The 16,114-nt window shown below is 33.4% G+C and overlaps 1 protein-coding gene across 3 annotated transcripts in view; it reads left to right on the top strand.

The window, feature by feature from the left end:
- Window positions 1–16,114, top strand: part of LOC135135546 (inositol polyphosphate-4-phosphatase type I A) — a 45,005-nt gene that overhangs the window by 10,260 nt on the left and 18,631 nt on the right. For 2 of the 3 annotated variants that reach the window (XM_064064628.1, XM_064064627.1), the window contains one exon: window positions 6,620–6,691. The exons of the other annotated variant lie outside the window; for it this stretch is intronic. In XM_064064628.1, coding sequence (XP_063920698.1) covers window positions 6,620–6,691 — 72 coding nt within the window. The remainder of the gene's footprint in view (window positions 1–6,619; window positions 6,692–16,114) is intronic. 3 annotated transcript variants of the gene reach the window in all.

Below are 16,114 nucleotides of genomic sequence, written 5' to 3'. Positions count from 1 at the left end.
CAAGTTTATCTCCTTCACTCGGATGAATACTTCTTCTAGGTACTCCTCAAATTTCTTCCCAAATATCATGTTATCGTATAAATAAATCAAATATGTTTTCTGTGTTAGCAATTGTAATACCATTTCCATTAGCCTCTCAAAAGTAGCCGGAGCATTACACAGTCCAAAAGGCATTACGCTAAATTGATACAAACCACTCTCGGCAGAAAAAGCGTTTTTCTCCTTGTCTTCTAGATGAATACCAATTTGCCAATAGCCGGTTTTTGAGGTCCAATGTGGAGAACCAGGCAGATCTCGATAATGTTTTCGTTACATTGTTTAGTTTCCTGTAGTCTACGCAAAATTTCGTTGACCCGTCCTTTTTTGATAACTAGCACTACATTCGAAGACCATAGACTCTTTGACTCCTCTATAACGTCGTCATCCAACATTTTTCGTACCAGTTCCTCAGCTTCCTATTGTTTTGCGAAAGGTAGTCTTCGCGGGACTTGACGGATCGGTTGCGCGTCTCCAGTGTTTACCCGATGTCGCGGTATGTTTGTGCGCCCAAACGACTGTCTAGATGCAAACATTCCGTTGTGTTTCTCCAGAAACTGTCTTGCCACTTTCCTTTGATTTATCAAATAGATGAACAAGTTCTAGAGCTCTAGAATTTGTAAGCTGCTTCTTATTCCTTCATCATTGTTTTCAGAAAGATTCTCCTTGTGATGAAATATCTTTATGACTGGTTCACAGACGGCAAGAATTTCTCCACTCTTGATGTTTATGGATTTGGGAAAAATATTTGCGACGAGTACAGGTATATACAGCGCGTCTATAAATGTTTGTAAATCAAGTAGTTTATGGAAAACTTGTCAAAACTGTAGTGATCAAAATTTGCCGCTTTAAGAAATAGGGAATATTTATTATTAAACTCTGAATTAATGGGTATCTACCTCGCAGGCGCCATTTAGTAACTTCTTTACCAAATCCAATTAAAAAGTTTTACAGATCAGTACGTTGAAGGAAGTTAAAAAAATATTTTGAATCGATTTAAGGAATAACGACCTAACACACGTTGGGCGTTTAGTCCATCCAACTCCTCAATTTGAGAACAAAAATATTGCCAGTTGCATGAAGATCTGATCTACTTCAGGTTGTCTGTTAATCCGTTTAGATCAACCACATCTAAATCTACAAGTAGTTTCTGTGTAGGCCTGGTGTTTTTAAAAAGACTTACACCACTGTAACTTCAATCCATCCAATTAACATGAATCTCTTTGACTTCAACAACTTCTCATGTCCAACGATTTACACTAACATCTACAAATTCCCTCTATTTTGCTGCAAACACATTCTGATTCTCCTTTTCTTATTTTCAAAAATATTCTGCAGCATTTCTTGATGAATATTATTGCAGTAGTTTGTAATGTCCTGCATCAATTCATCCAAATTTTCCATTCTACGCTTAAAAACAGAGTCCTTCAGAGATCCAAATATAGAGAAGTCGAGCGGAGTACGGTTTGGGGAATGTGCTGGCCATGGAAACGTTTGGGGGTGGATCAGTGTTCTGCACCAAGGAATATGTTTAGTTGTTGAGGAACGATTATATTAGCAGCATTACTTAGTTTATAGAGATATTTTAGAGGAAGTAATGCTACCGTCCGTATTATCTGTTTTCGGTGATAATTTTGTTTTCCAGCAAGATAATTGCCTCATTCATAGAGCACATGTAGTGAGAGAGTTTCTAGAAGAGAACAATGTTCGCACATTGCCTTGGCCGGCCAAGAAAGTTCTGTCGAAATAATTTTCGACAAATGTTTTCATTTTTCATTCTCTGATTGCCCTGATTCTTCTGTATCGTAAATTCCAACAATAATTAATTGTCACCCAAAAAAGCGTGTGATTTTTTTTATTTGTTGCTGTACGATTTATTCAGGGACTGCAAAACCCAATGCTTTGAAATCTTGGAGACCTTTTAATATTATCAGAAGTATGACAATTTTTTTATCAAAATGTGTTTGCTCATCCCCCCTAAAAAACTGATGACGTCGGCTCAAAATTTTGCCGAATAACTCCTATCTTCAATGTGCAAAGTATGATGAGTCTATAATTGTGATTTATCAGTGCATTAGTATTTTTTAGATTTGCTTATACAGGGTGTCTCAAAAAGATTAATGAGTGAGTCACTTTATTTTATTGTTTAAGTCAAGACTTGCAATGATAATTTAACATTCCCAAGTTTTTATATATTATTTGTGTTTTAAATACGAAATACTTAGGAATACATTATATTCGTACTGTCAACCTATTATTATTAATAGTTATTTATGCAGCTACTGAGTAAAGTGTATATATTTCGAGTGAAAGAAAGCAACTTTACTTACGAGTTGCATACAATATTTTTTTCACGTTCGTAACAAAACTCAACAACCACCAACTTCAAAAACTTTTTATTTTGGAACATGGATATTAAATGTAGCCGTATTTGCCGTCTTGACAATTTTTTCGGGGGTGCACGAGAAATCTTCATCGCTGTCCGATTCCATTGTGCGAGCACACAAATTACTACAAAACACCGAGAAAACTAATGCAAACCACTTGTGTTGATGAATTATCATAGCAACTGCAGGCTTCTATGTTTTACTTTCGTTAAAAAATGACACGCTACGACACTTTTTTTCACTCAAATGCGTGAAAAAATGAAACGCTATGACACTTTTTTTCACGCTTCTAGTGCTATGAAATAAACGTATCCTTCATAAACAAAAAATAATAAAAAATGTTACACTTTTTTTAACGAACGTTAAAAAAAATATCATTGTGTTGTTATTTACCTACGTACATACAAGCGGCACATTGAATGTCACTTGACCGTTAGTGAACTCATAATGAACTCAGTTTCGTTTGATGTCAGGTCTTGTTCTAATCTAAAAAAAAAAACAGTGAATATTAGGCAATCTTAATTGTTGTCATAGGAAACAACAATTTTAAATTGATACTTATACACAAAACATTCATAAAATACATTTTCCGTCTTTTCTACCTGATCTAGGGCCGGTTTATAGAACAGCGAGTTAAATATTTAATCCCCGATTAGTTTAACAGAGAATTAAAATGTGGAATATGAGTCCGTGATTGGTTAAAAATTGCGCGTTGCCTCGCAACGAACCTCAATTAAAAGTTAATCGCGAATTAACTTTAACTTCGCTTTCTATAAATCGGGTCCTAGTCTGATTTTCAATGCCATTTCGCTTGACTTATTTTCATCTCCCTACAGTTGTTTATTCATAAATACAAGGGTAGGAACGAGGAGGTTGGAACAAAAACAGAGGGGATCTGTTGTATGCTTCCAATAGTACGGTTTTTTTTTTTTTAATAAACTCAGCATGGTGAGCAGCAAACGTTGTAAATCATGAGATGGAAGTAAACAAATAGAAAGACACTTGGTTTTCACAAGTTTCAGTTTCTTTCATCGCCATGACGGATGAAGTTGCTCCGCCACTGCTTTTTCGATACTTTCGAACCTAGGGGCCTGGTTAACTCGAGTGCATAGTCGTAAACGGTGTTTAGATCCAGAGAAATCAGTGCCACAAATTTCACCGTGATATCCTTCCGTTCTTATTCCACTCTCCTCGGGGTGACTGGACAACGACATCCGATTCGCAAAACTCTTGATACTTTCGGATAAACAACCCATAAGCAGGGAAATTTTTTAAGTCATCAGTATTATAATCTTGAACAGTTTATTTAGATTTTCTATAATAACCACTTTTGGAAACAAAGTCGATGTTCACTATTATTTTCACAGTATTGGTTAAGTAAACGTGTTTTTCAGAAGACGCTTTATCCACAACTCTTAATTTTAATTATTTTACAACTATTAGTTATAATTTAAATTACTTGATAACATTTATTTAACTGATTCACTAATTATAAATTATTGGGAGAGCAACCGATTATACAATTTGAGGGATAGTACTGAACCGAACTTTTACATGAATTCGTTTCAGTTTACTTGAAAAATGTGTGATTCAATTCCGTATATAAAGAGGAAAAATAGAGACTTAAAGTTCTCATGCTGTTGTGTGGTGCAGATGTGAAAACTCTCTTTTGTACGTGGCTGCAAATGGCACTGTAGAATGTTTGTCCGTTGTGAAATTATGACAATATTATAAATATGCTGTTTTAATTTTTAAGTTGTTTTTTGAATTGTTTTAATTTTAAATTGTAAGTATGCCCAATTATCTTGTTCCTTCTGATTCAGGATTGCATTTCACAGGTTAAATAACCGGTCTCTACTTTGGAGAAAAACAATGTGAAAGGGTTTATCGTCATTATGTTCTGTCGAACTTCTACAAATTTGGAACATATTTCAAAGAATAATAAAATCAGGTTGTTTTACAACTAACTGTAAAATTGGCTTACCGAACAGGACCCTTCTGCAGTTTGTTTTATACCATTAGGTTTGATATCGTGAATTAAATATTATTTATTAGAGTAATAATTATGATTCGTTTTCTGCGGTGCCATCTATTTCAAAAGAAGAAATGCTACATTAAAACTTTTATGTAGGAATATGTCGATACATGGGTGCAACTGTGACAAATCATGTTATGATAACAATAAATTTGTTTTGATTTATTATATCAGGATTAATTGTTAGACCAAAGGCGGTGGTAGCTAAAATTTCATGTAGCCTACTCATTAAACAACTCCTACGTACTCTGATGCTATTTAATGATTATTATCATACAATTAAAATCTGACAATAACGCGAACAAATGGAAACATTTAAAAAGAGAGGAAATATGACCTGTTGAAACGCAAAGTGGTGTAAGTCAGTTTAAAACTCAACGTGGCGTATGTTGACTTATGCCACTTTGTCTTAGTTTGAAATACGATCTTTGTTATATAGCGAACATATTTAGTATTCTTTTTCGGCCAATTTCTTAAAGACACTAAAAATTTGCCTTTCAATAGGTACCTTGCTTTTTCAGTGGCCACTTGGCATACAAATCTGCAGTTTTTTCACAAACTGATTTACGCCACTTTGCGTTTCAACCTCGCGATTCAGAAAGTGAATTTGGGGGTACACCTCCAGAAATTATTGAAAAGGCAGCTACCGCTACTAGTAACCTGCTACCAGAAAAGTCAAAAGAACGGTATAAACTTAGATCATATAATAAATAGATACCAATACTCAAACTGAAAGTTGTGACTAGACATGAAGCTATTTGTTGTCGTTTTCTACGTCAAGGGTAGTAGTATAATGCTATCCTTGTGTGATCACCACCTCTTCATCTTTGTTATATGCATTTCATCTGTATATGTCTATTTCACTTCCATCCTTGTACCGCACCAGCGCAACAAATCGCTTTTGACAGATGTTTCTTCTAACCTCTCTTTTGAGTTGTTGTACAAAAAACAATTTTAGAATTTAGAACAAAGATCCTATTTTAAGTGATGTAGTCATAAAGGATCACAATTGCTGCCCAATAATTTACTATTCCTTTTGTTATCTACTGTGAATTATTTATAAAATCAAGCTGTCAACATCTTTCTTCCGAAGTTAGTTCAGACATACTTCCTAAAATTTAGGCGCGCAAAATTCAAATAGTGATCAGGCAAGGATAGCTTCATTGTAATCCCTCCATGCACGAGAGAGATGTGTGACAGGAGGATGTCGTCACAGGCTGTTCTAGGGAAAGAACACGGCATGGTGGTATCTATTTATTATATGATCTAAGGGTATAAAGCAGAAATATATGGCCCCTATTATAATAAAAAATTGCTAAAAGTTTACGGTTAATTTAAATAGTAAGTGGGTAATTCTTAAAGTCGTTCATGTTGTTCATATTATTTATATATATTTTTTTGTACATGAAAAAAAAATTGTTATTTCAATAAATAAAATTTGATTTTGTAATTTTAATTTTTTTTGAAATTTTAATTTTCGTAGTCGTAGAAAAAGTATAGTACACAACTCGTGTGGTCAGCCTATTATACACTTTCTCGAATTACGCAAACTTCGAGGTCGTGTATAATAGGCTCTTTAGCAGTCTTGCTATGTAATTTACTATTATTCCAAGGTAAACGACCTCAGATTTGGACTTCATTTACATTACTCTCTCAAAAGTGTGACATTTTCTTCCTTTTTGTTTTATGGGTAGTTATATCGTATAATTTCGTAACAGTTTCTTAAATGTCATTATTAATTCTGTATATTTAAAATGTTGAGACAAAAAATTCTTTATGAAAGTGAAGTTAGATCTGAAGACGTTTATGGGGGAATAAAAAAAACTTGTCAGCGACTTATGTAACTTCAATCTGAGACGTCCCACCCCTGTTCATCATCAGAAAAAGAACATTTTCTTCATAAGCCAAACGTAACAACTAAAAAATTGAAACTACAGAAATAACCCTAAATCTATCAGTTAGGAAATATCCATTGCTTATATGAGATAAAAAGGTGTTTGATTTGTGAAGCATTTGCGTAAAATCTCATATCTTTTTTCTTTATCTATTTTAGTCGTATGGAATTTTAAGTTAGTTTATTACATTTTATTTTTTATTTTATCGCTTTATTTTCTAAAAAAAAATCTGACCTAATTTATTTTTTAATCATCATGTATTACAGGAAAAGGAAAGAAATTTCAAAAGCGTGAAAACCGTCTTCGCAATCCGAGCTGTATTGGGGGAATAAACAAAGGTATTACCACATGCACCAAAGGTTCTAATGCAACAGTGCTTAACTAAATAAAATTTCTTGTTTCTTAGGACATTTAGAAACTAGAAATAATTCACGAACCAAGTTTTTGAACAGTATGTTTCTTGTGCTCATAGCATAGTGAATACCAGTGATCCAAATGCACGCATAATTTATGCTTGTCAAAAACTTCGTTCATTTAATTACGTGCAAAAGTTTTAGTTATTTGGCTGTAACTTTCACCAGAATACACCAGTGCCAAGCTTGTTTGATATAAACTAAAATATGTACGTCACAGTACCATTAACATTTAAAATAGCAGTGAGTTTTGAATAGGTAAATAAAAAATTTTAATAAAACATACATAAATGTTAAGGGTACTGATGCATGGCCGCAAGTTTGAAAATTCACATTGTAACGGTATCGGCACTGTAAATTCTAATTTTTAGGTAAAATAAATAAAAAGAAAAGTGATGATTTTTCAAAAAGTGAACGATACTATTTTTAAGAATTGGTATTTTGGTAAAAATCGCTTATAAACATTTTTTTTTATTTACCAATTTATTTGATGTTTTACTTTACATTAATTAGAAACATTAAAGCATTTCTACAGGAAAAGAGCAAAAAGTAGTTTTAAAATAACTGCAGTCGGATATTAAATTTCCATTACATATGAATGGATTTTGTTATAAACGTCAAAGAATAAACAGAAACTGCATGATGTCACCAAACAGCAAATATAGGGTGAATGTTCTTAAAAGTTACCACTCTCTTCTTTTATTTTTTGAACAGTAAAGTTGTAGATAAACAAATTAAATCAAGTATGTATGTGTAGGTAAACTATCTGTTAAAAATTAATTTATATAAAAAAAAAAATGCAGCAAGCCATGAACACTGATCGTATCGACGTACATACAATCCGGATATTAAGGTTGACCGTTTATATGAACCACTGAGCATTAAAATTAAAAATTTTGCTTACTGCAAACATAGTGACTGTAAAAATCCTTTCACGCTAATGACACAATTAGGTAGAACGTACATTTATATTTTGAACATATTTTAGCGTTAGTTTTTTAGATATTTGAAGTTTACATAAAATTTTATCAAAATTATTATGGAAAATTTTAAATTAGCTTAAGTTTAATAGCATTTCTGTTAAGGTTCTGACAATCTCTAGCAATTGACAAGCAACAATCTGCTGACATCGTTGGTGACCACTTTCCTTGGTAGCGTTTTTCCAGTGAAGAAATGTCCTGATGAAAACGCTCACCAGTCAGTGATGAACACTGACGAAGGCGCAATTTGAAGGACAAAAATCGAGATGGTATTATAGAAAATGTATTTTCGAGGATATGTTACAATTGCTAGTCGCTAAAAACTTTTTAGGCGACTGCCTTAAACGTGTTCCATGCTCGCTTTGTCTACTAGTTAGTTAGTCTACATGGTGTTTAGATTTAGAGAAATTGGTGCCACAAATTTCAACATATTGTCCCTACGTTCTTATTACATCCTCCTCGCTTAGAATACTTGTTAATCGATTTAACCGTTCGAATCGTAACTTTTATTTTTTCCAAAGCTTCGTCCAAGTTACGCGTTTCACTTTCGAAATGAACAATTATTTTTGATAAATGTTTACAGTTTTGATGGATAAAATTCGAATCGTTTTGTATGTTAGGTTTTAAATAATTTGCTTGCACTCTGTGATGTTGCATCATTTCATGGCATGTCGTAATGGAGACTAAAATGCCGTACATTCTGTCGAGAAACAAAATATAGATGTTTTAATGCTCTGTACGATAGCAAACGGCATTGCTCCTCTTCGAGAAGAACAAATAGTTTTTGTCAAGAAAAAAAACCAGGAAAACCTTAATAATAATAATACTTTTTTTTAATAAACTATCCACAATTACACCAATGAACGATAAATAATCAAATAACGCTTGACGAACTGATGAATGACATCAATAGAACACAAAACTTGAAACCAGCAGGACCAGACAAAATACACAATTTTGGAAAAAAAAAGATTCAGTTGTGGTGGTGTACACACTCATTTAGTAAAACATCTAAACTAGTTCCTTCTTTTAACCCATCAACATTTCCAATATTTTTGTGTCGTGATGTAACATATCTAAAACGTAAAGATGATGACACAACAAATCCATTAAAATACAAACTTATCATACTAACAAAATACTAACCTTATGCATAACACAAAAAAATCTATCAACACTCTTTTAAATCCGACATCATCAACCAAGAGCAAAAATGATGTATTAAAGGATCCTTTGGTTGCAAAGAGCAATTAATCATATGTTCCATCATCTGTGAACAAGTCAGGAAAGAAAACAGAAACATATATACTGCTTTTGTGGATTATAAGAAAGCTTATGATTCAGCCCCGCATTAATGGCAAAATTGTGGAATTATAGTATATAAGTTGATCCTAAAATATGTGCTCTTCTCAAACATACAATGGAATTTTGGAAAACTATTCTTTGATCAAACGCTTCAATCAGATCCAATAATGATCACAAGAGGAATCTTTCAAGGCGATTATCTCAGTTCATTGTGGTTCTGTTTGGCAATAAATCCTGTTTCCGACATCTTGAATAGATGTAATTATGGTTTCAATATAAGAATTAACACCAAAGCAGAAAGTAGGTTAAGTCACTTGCTATATATGGATGATATAAAAATACGTGCAAGTACGAAAAATCGATTGACAAAATTTAAACATCTCAACAAAAAAATCTTTCACACAATATAGAAGATATCATCCGAAGTCATCAATTGAAAGATTTTCATTACCAAAACAGAACAGAGGAAGGGGATTCCAGAATGTAGAAAATTTATACAAAAGACAAGTTTCACAAACACCCCACAAACTAGACAACATAATAAGTGGACTGAAATTAAAACAACTACATGGAAAATTCTTCAAAGAGCTAGACGAAATTCACATCAACAAGAAAATGTCATTGATTGGGCTCAAAAAATCAAGTTTATATGCCGTAAGGGAAGGGTTTTTGTTTGCTATTTAAGAAGTAAATAATAACAAAAATTACAAAAAATATATAATCAAAGATCCAAATATAAGAAATGATTGTTGTCGACTTTCTAGAGTAAAACCCGAAACGATTCAGCACATAACTTCATCCTGTAGCATCTTGGCACAAACTGACTACAAAGCTAGACACGACAACGCAGCCAAAGTCATTCGCAAACAAATCTAAACTTAATCCAAGATACGACACCGTATTACACTTACATTCCATCTCTATTCCTTGAAAACAGAGAATACCATCTATATTGGGATCGCACAATATTTACAGACAGAAACATTACAGCCAGATATCATCATAGACATTGCTGTTTCTAACACGCACAACAAACATACTACACCAAAATTTCAAAATATCTACAATTATCAATAGAAATGAAGGCAATGCTAAATCTTGAAAAAATTTCAATTCTGCCTTTAGTTATCTCGAATGTAGGTGTAGTACCCAATAGTTTAGTTGGGAATTTGAAATATTTACACTTAAATGATTCAATAATTGTCAAAATGCAAAAAACTGTTTTGTTAGGAACATGTCATATTGTTCTCGACTAGTCTGATCATGTCAGTCAGGATATGTTAGCACCAGTAGGTCGGAGTAGTGTAGGTCACTTTTCAAGTGATGCGCGGATAAATGATCGGCAGTTATGCTAGGGTCTTGGGGATAGGGTGAGATTAGAGAATAACAGACGAATTTGTATGTCTCAAAATCTCCAAAAATTTTTATTAATCTAATCGATGCATATCATTACTTGGTTTTAGTACCCGTAATGATGGAACTCTTACCTGAATGCCGTTCATTTTCGTGTCAGTGATGGGTTCTAATAATAATAATTTATTGTACTCAACTGAGATTGGTCGCCAATTGAAGAACACAAAATAGGAAAATTTATATTATTATGTAACACCTAGGTAGTAATAGTTAGTAGTCAGTAAATTCACTTTGTTATCAGTGTTAGGCATGTTAATAGAAAAACGAACCGTTGAACACATACAAGTGATGACGTCCCAATCAACTAACTCCAGGGATTTGTAAAGACAGAATTTTCCAAATTCGGTAATGGTTCGTGAAATAACAATCTTCGTCGATTGATTTACAGGAAAATGAATCGCAAGCCATATTTCTCGATGGTCAGAAATACCTAGATCTATAGGACTAACACGGAGATGATAATCTTGTATATTTGTGAAAATATTGTCCAGACAATTTATCCCTCTAGTGTTAAAATTGACAATAGCTTTAAGAGCGTATCGTAGAAGTAAGTCCAACAAGGCATTTTTTTGCATCATTGAAATTGAAAATGATACCTAGGAACGCACCAAAGTCGCCTGATGGAGGACGATATAGAAATATAACCGTTAGCTCAAGGCAAAATATATATGCTGTCGGTAATAAATTCTTGATGTGTAAAAATAATGGATCCATCATATCCTTTACCTCCTCTTGAGAAGTAAGATTTTACAGAATATCCTTTAACTGATATAACGTTGCACTCGGGATTTGACAGCCAATGTTCTGTGATGCGTATAATAGAACGTGACCAATTTTGATCTTCAAGAAAAGCGTCCAGTTCTTCATGTTTATAAGTACTGAACATTTTGGTGCAAGATATTAATGCTATTTTTTGCAGGGACAAGATCTCTGTTTTTATTCGATATGTAATTTACCTTATGCTTTTCTAAAAGTGTTGATTTCGTTAAATTCGTTATGACCTTGTTTGCTAGTGGATTGTTGCTTTAGAAAATAATAACGATTTAGCACGATACCCTTTGGCCAAAAGTTTTCATTCAGTACCGTATCTTTGTTTGGAAAAGATACCATAATTCTAAATCAAGCCGCGCTGTTTTTACTTTTAAGATCCAGTTTTACAACGTCAGATTCACATACACTGCTAATATGTTTCTTTATGTACTCCGACGTAGTATCACGATCAAAGCGAGTAACAAACAAGAAGGCCTTCTTTTCAACTGCCTTTAGGGGAGTGATCTCCTTTACCAACTACAAGATGTTACCTTTCATTTTTATTATAACGAATTTCGGTAAAATCTGCATCCTCCTTAGGTTTGTGATTGATAGCTGCGATGCTTGTAACTCTAGTCGTCTTTGTCGGTTCTTTACCGGGAAGATCGATAATTGATTTCATTAAATTTAATTGATCTCTTTCAAGTGCCATTAAAATGGATTCATTGCTTTCTGGTTGTCACTTTTTTTTGGGTTAGATGTTTTTTTGTTATTTATTGTATCTTGTTTCTTCGCTTTTCTTTATATTAAAAATATCGAATATAATGATTTGCTCGCTTTTCTTTGCTGCGCTGGTAGCAGCCAGCCCATTAGTTATACAAGGTGATTGCGAAATACATGCAAAAAAAAAAAAAATGGGAAATAGCTCACAATATGATTATGTCACTGGGTAAAATTCACGGTCCTAAGTAGTAGCAGTGTCTAGAAAAAATTATTTGAAATTAAATGTAAATTGTTGTACGCGCCGCTGGACTGTTTTGTGACCTACATAATTACTACAATGAATGGAATAGAGCGAGTCGGATTAAAAACCAAAAGAGTGACTTTATCAGGCACTTTTTTAATCCCAACGTGAAAAACACGAGAAGGGCCAGTTAGCATCGAGCGGTCGGTGAAATCGGTTTATGGTGGAGTTTTCCCATGCAGATTGTGTCGATATGGTAATTGGTGTGGGCGAACATTTGCATGAGTGATAGAAAAACTCCGAGATCATGGTACCTTCAACTTCAAACTCACGATCGTGGCCGTGATAGGACAGAAAGAAGAAGTTGGATTTTCACAGCTTGTAGTGCATCCTACATTAAAAGAATACGGCCACATCCATACCATGTTGACAAAGTAAAGGGTTTGGAGCCCGCTGATTGTCCACGTTGTGTAACTCACTTTTTGTCCGATCAAACTCCACATGCTCGTCCACAAATACGATTGCAAGAGACGGTTTTCGATAAATGTGTATCGGTTGGATGAAACAGTTCGTTTGTGGAAATCAACAGTGTCCAGAAATTATCGAAGAGCTTCAACAAGTGAAAGTGGCAGCCGCTACTCCGGTGTTTTTTTACCTATCAACACACCTCTTGCAACGCTCTGACGCCTGTATTGCTAGTCAAGGACAACATTTTCAAAATTTCTTGTAAAAAGGTAGTAGCATTCTAAGTTGCTCTTATTTCTGTTCCAATAAACAATCTAAAATCGTTGTGACAAGGACCAAACATCCATCAGAATCAAAATTACCAAAAAACTTTCACATTGACCTTTAACGATGATGAATGAGTAATAGTCCAGTCATTTTAGGATAAAAAAGGGATCAATCTCGGAATGAGAGATAATAAGCTGAATTTTTGTATATACCTTAATTTTGGCGTTTTAAAAGTTGTGTCAAAAATCTCATAAAATCTCGTGTCTGCGTCGTAAGTTATTCAAGGTCAAAGATGAATAAAAACAGTTTTTTGCGATTATCTCGGTTTCTATTGCTCCAATGATGTTAACATCTATTATCATAATTGTAGAGCACAAAATTTGGGACAAATTTTATTTGAAACATTTTTTCATGCGCTCAATCGTTTTTGAGATAGAGGGCAGTGAGCGCGCAGCGCTCATCCATACGTACTGTAATGCAATCAACCGTGAATATCTATGAATACTACCTTGAATTTTGAAAAATTTGTATTATTTATCAATTAATACATTGTATTTAAACATTTTACATATTTTCAACATATTCACTGAATAATACTTACCTACTTTGTGTAATTAAAAACGCATTTAATGAAATATTTATTGTATATTTCAGATTAATTTATATCTTTAAAATGCGTAAGGTTTTAAATACTTATTTTTCTATCATGATTATAACTGGAAGGTCTGGAAACAACGATTCAGCGCACCGAAGATGATGACGATGAAACAGAAATTCCCGAACGTCCAGAAGATGACGGTGAAGAAGAAGAAAATTAATACTTTTGTTCTATAAATTATTAAAGATTTCTAGATTTTCACTACAATTCAATTTCAATCGTAAGAAATGCACAGGTACTGAACAAAGATAAAATTAAAATACATTAACTCGTTTTACTTCCTTAAATTTTTACTTTGAAAAAATTAATATAACTTTTAGATATATAATAATATAACAAGTATAATATATTATCTAATATATAAAAACTTACACATTTGAAAGATAAAGTACTTAGTTATTTTTCTACTTAAAATCTACTTTCAATAAATTAAGTTATACATACAATAAGTATTTCATTTAAAGAGTTTTTAATTCCACAAAGTAGGTAAGTATCATTATCATTAAATGAATGTATTGAAAATATGTAAAATGTTATTAAATGCAATGTATTAACTGATAAATAATACAAATTATTCAAAATTAAAGGTAGTATTCACAGATATTCACGGTTGATTGCATTACAGTACGTATGGATGAGCGCTGCGCGCTCACTGCCCTCTATCTCAAAAACGATTGAGCGCATGTAAAAGTGTTTCAAATAAAATGTGTCCCAAATTTTGTGCTCTACAATTACGATAATAGATGTTAACATCATTGGAGCACTAGAAACCGAGATAATCGCAAAAAACTGTTTTTCTTCACCTTTGACCTTGAATAACTTACGACGCAGACACGAGATTTTATGAGACTTTTGAGACAACTTTTAGAACGCTAAAATGAAGGTATATACGAAAATTCAGCTTATTATCTCTCATTCCGAGGTTAATCGCTAATTTGACTGGACTATAAATGAATGAACGAATGATAAGCAGCAAAAAGTCGGTTTTATTTTTAATTGAAACTGAAAGTGTTTAGGTCGTTTTTATTCGAACGTTTTTCCAACTCTGTTTACAAGGTGGCTCAGTGCCTTCGTATCGAGGGTGGTTCATGGGGGTTTTGCCCCATTCGATTTTTAATTTGTTTTTTCTATATTTCGGCTCTACTAGGGTGGGGGATGCCGTGGTTAAAATATTTGCACTTATTTCGCAGTCACCCTGTATGTTGGCTGGAGATTTTACATTCCAGTCCCGTTAATTTCAGCCTGATGTTTTTCATTTCCGTAAACGGAATTTCAAAGTTATCATTTATTTCTGTTTTCATCTGCAGCAGTAATTCTGATAGCGATGTACTGTCGTCATTTACGGTGGCATTATTTAACGTGGGTGCCGGTATACTATAGTGGAACATATTGACTTTTTCTTGTAGCGCAATGACTTGATTATGTAGATCCTTGTTTAGGTCTTTGAGTACACTATTTTCAACCGTTACAGACTTATTGGTTACTGAGTTATTTAGCACATCGTCCGAATCTTCTTCGTAGGTGAAAGTAAGTTGATAATTTTTGTCGAGATTGTCACACCGATGTTTTTCTTCTGTTATCATAGATTGTTCACAGCTGTTTTTTCGTTTTTTTTTTCTGCACAACTTGGATGAAAGTATGACCCACAGATTGCATATAGGGCCCTTTTTCTACAGCAGGATTATTGCAGTAACAACACAGAGGTTTCTCGCGCTTTTCACCCATTCTTATACACACACTTGAATTACATTCGATGCCGAACTTGGCCGTGCCTTTTTTTTCTTGTATTTGTAATGCGCTGTGCAACAACACGTGGTGGACACTAAATTCAAGAACGACTCACTCTATCTAAAATTTGGGAATACAGTATTGTTATGATTAGTAGAGAAAAACTTGTTTAAAACGAACGCATAGCACGCTCTTTTACCTTTACTCAAACATTACATACAATAGGCCCAATTCTGAATCAAACCTGTTAAAATTTAAAGGTTGTTAAAACATAAACAGCCAATCAGATTTACGAATTTAACTCGTTACTATGGAAATTTGCAATTTAACACCCTTTAAATTTAACAACTTTGATTCAGAATTGCCCCTATATTATCTTTAATTTAACTTGTAAGGGTTAGCATAAAAAAAATAAAATTCGCAAGATCAAATCTTATAATTTTTAGAAACAGTTGGATTTAATGTACTCTGCACAATGAGCGAGGGAAGTTCTGTCGAAATAATCTTCGACCAATTTTTACTAGATAGGTAATCTTTGAAACTACCGGGCCGTTTGTTGTCAAATACTACGTGTATTTTAGAAATATCGTGTAGATGGTAAAACGCTAATCAAAATTTGTCTAATCATCCCCGCGAAGAATCATCTCCAAAATTTAGAATACTAAATGTTATTTAGATTTTATCAGATAATACAGGGTGACTGCGAAATATATGCAAATATTTTCGCAGTCAGCCTGTATACTCCTGCAGTTGTGGTTTATGAATCCGTTTACTCCAGACATTCAGCTTTTTGGGAAAAAAATGTAAATTGTATAACA

Source organism: Zophobas morio, unplaced genomic scaffold, assembly GCF_036711695.1.
Source record: "Zophobas morio isolate AGI-343-1 ecotype UQ-CSIRO unplaced genomic scaffold, CSIRO_AGI_Zmor_V1 ptg000024l, whole genome shotgun sequence".
In the NCBI taxonomy this organism is placed as follows: domain Eukaryota; kingdom Metazoa; phylum Arthropoda; class Insecta; order Coleoptera; family Tenebrionidae; genus Zophobas; species Zophobas morio.
Note: the sequence above shows the minus strand (reverse complement) of the source record. Positions and strands in the feature narration are given on the sequence as shown.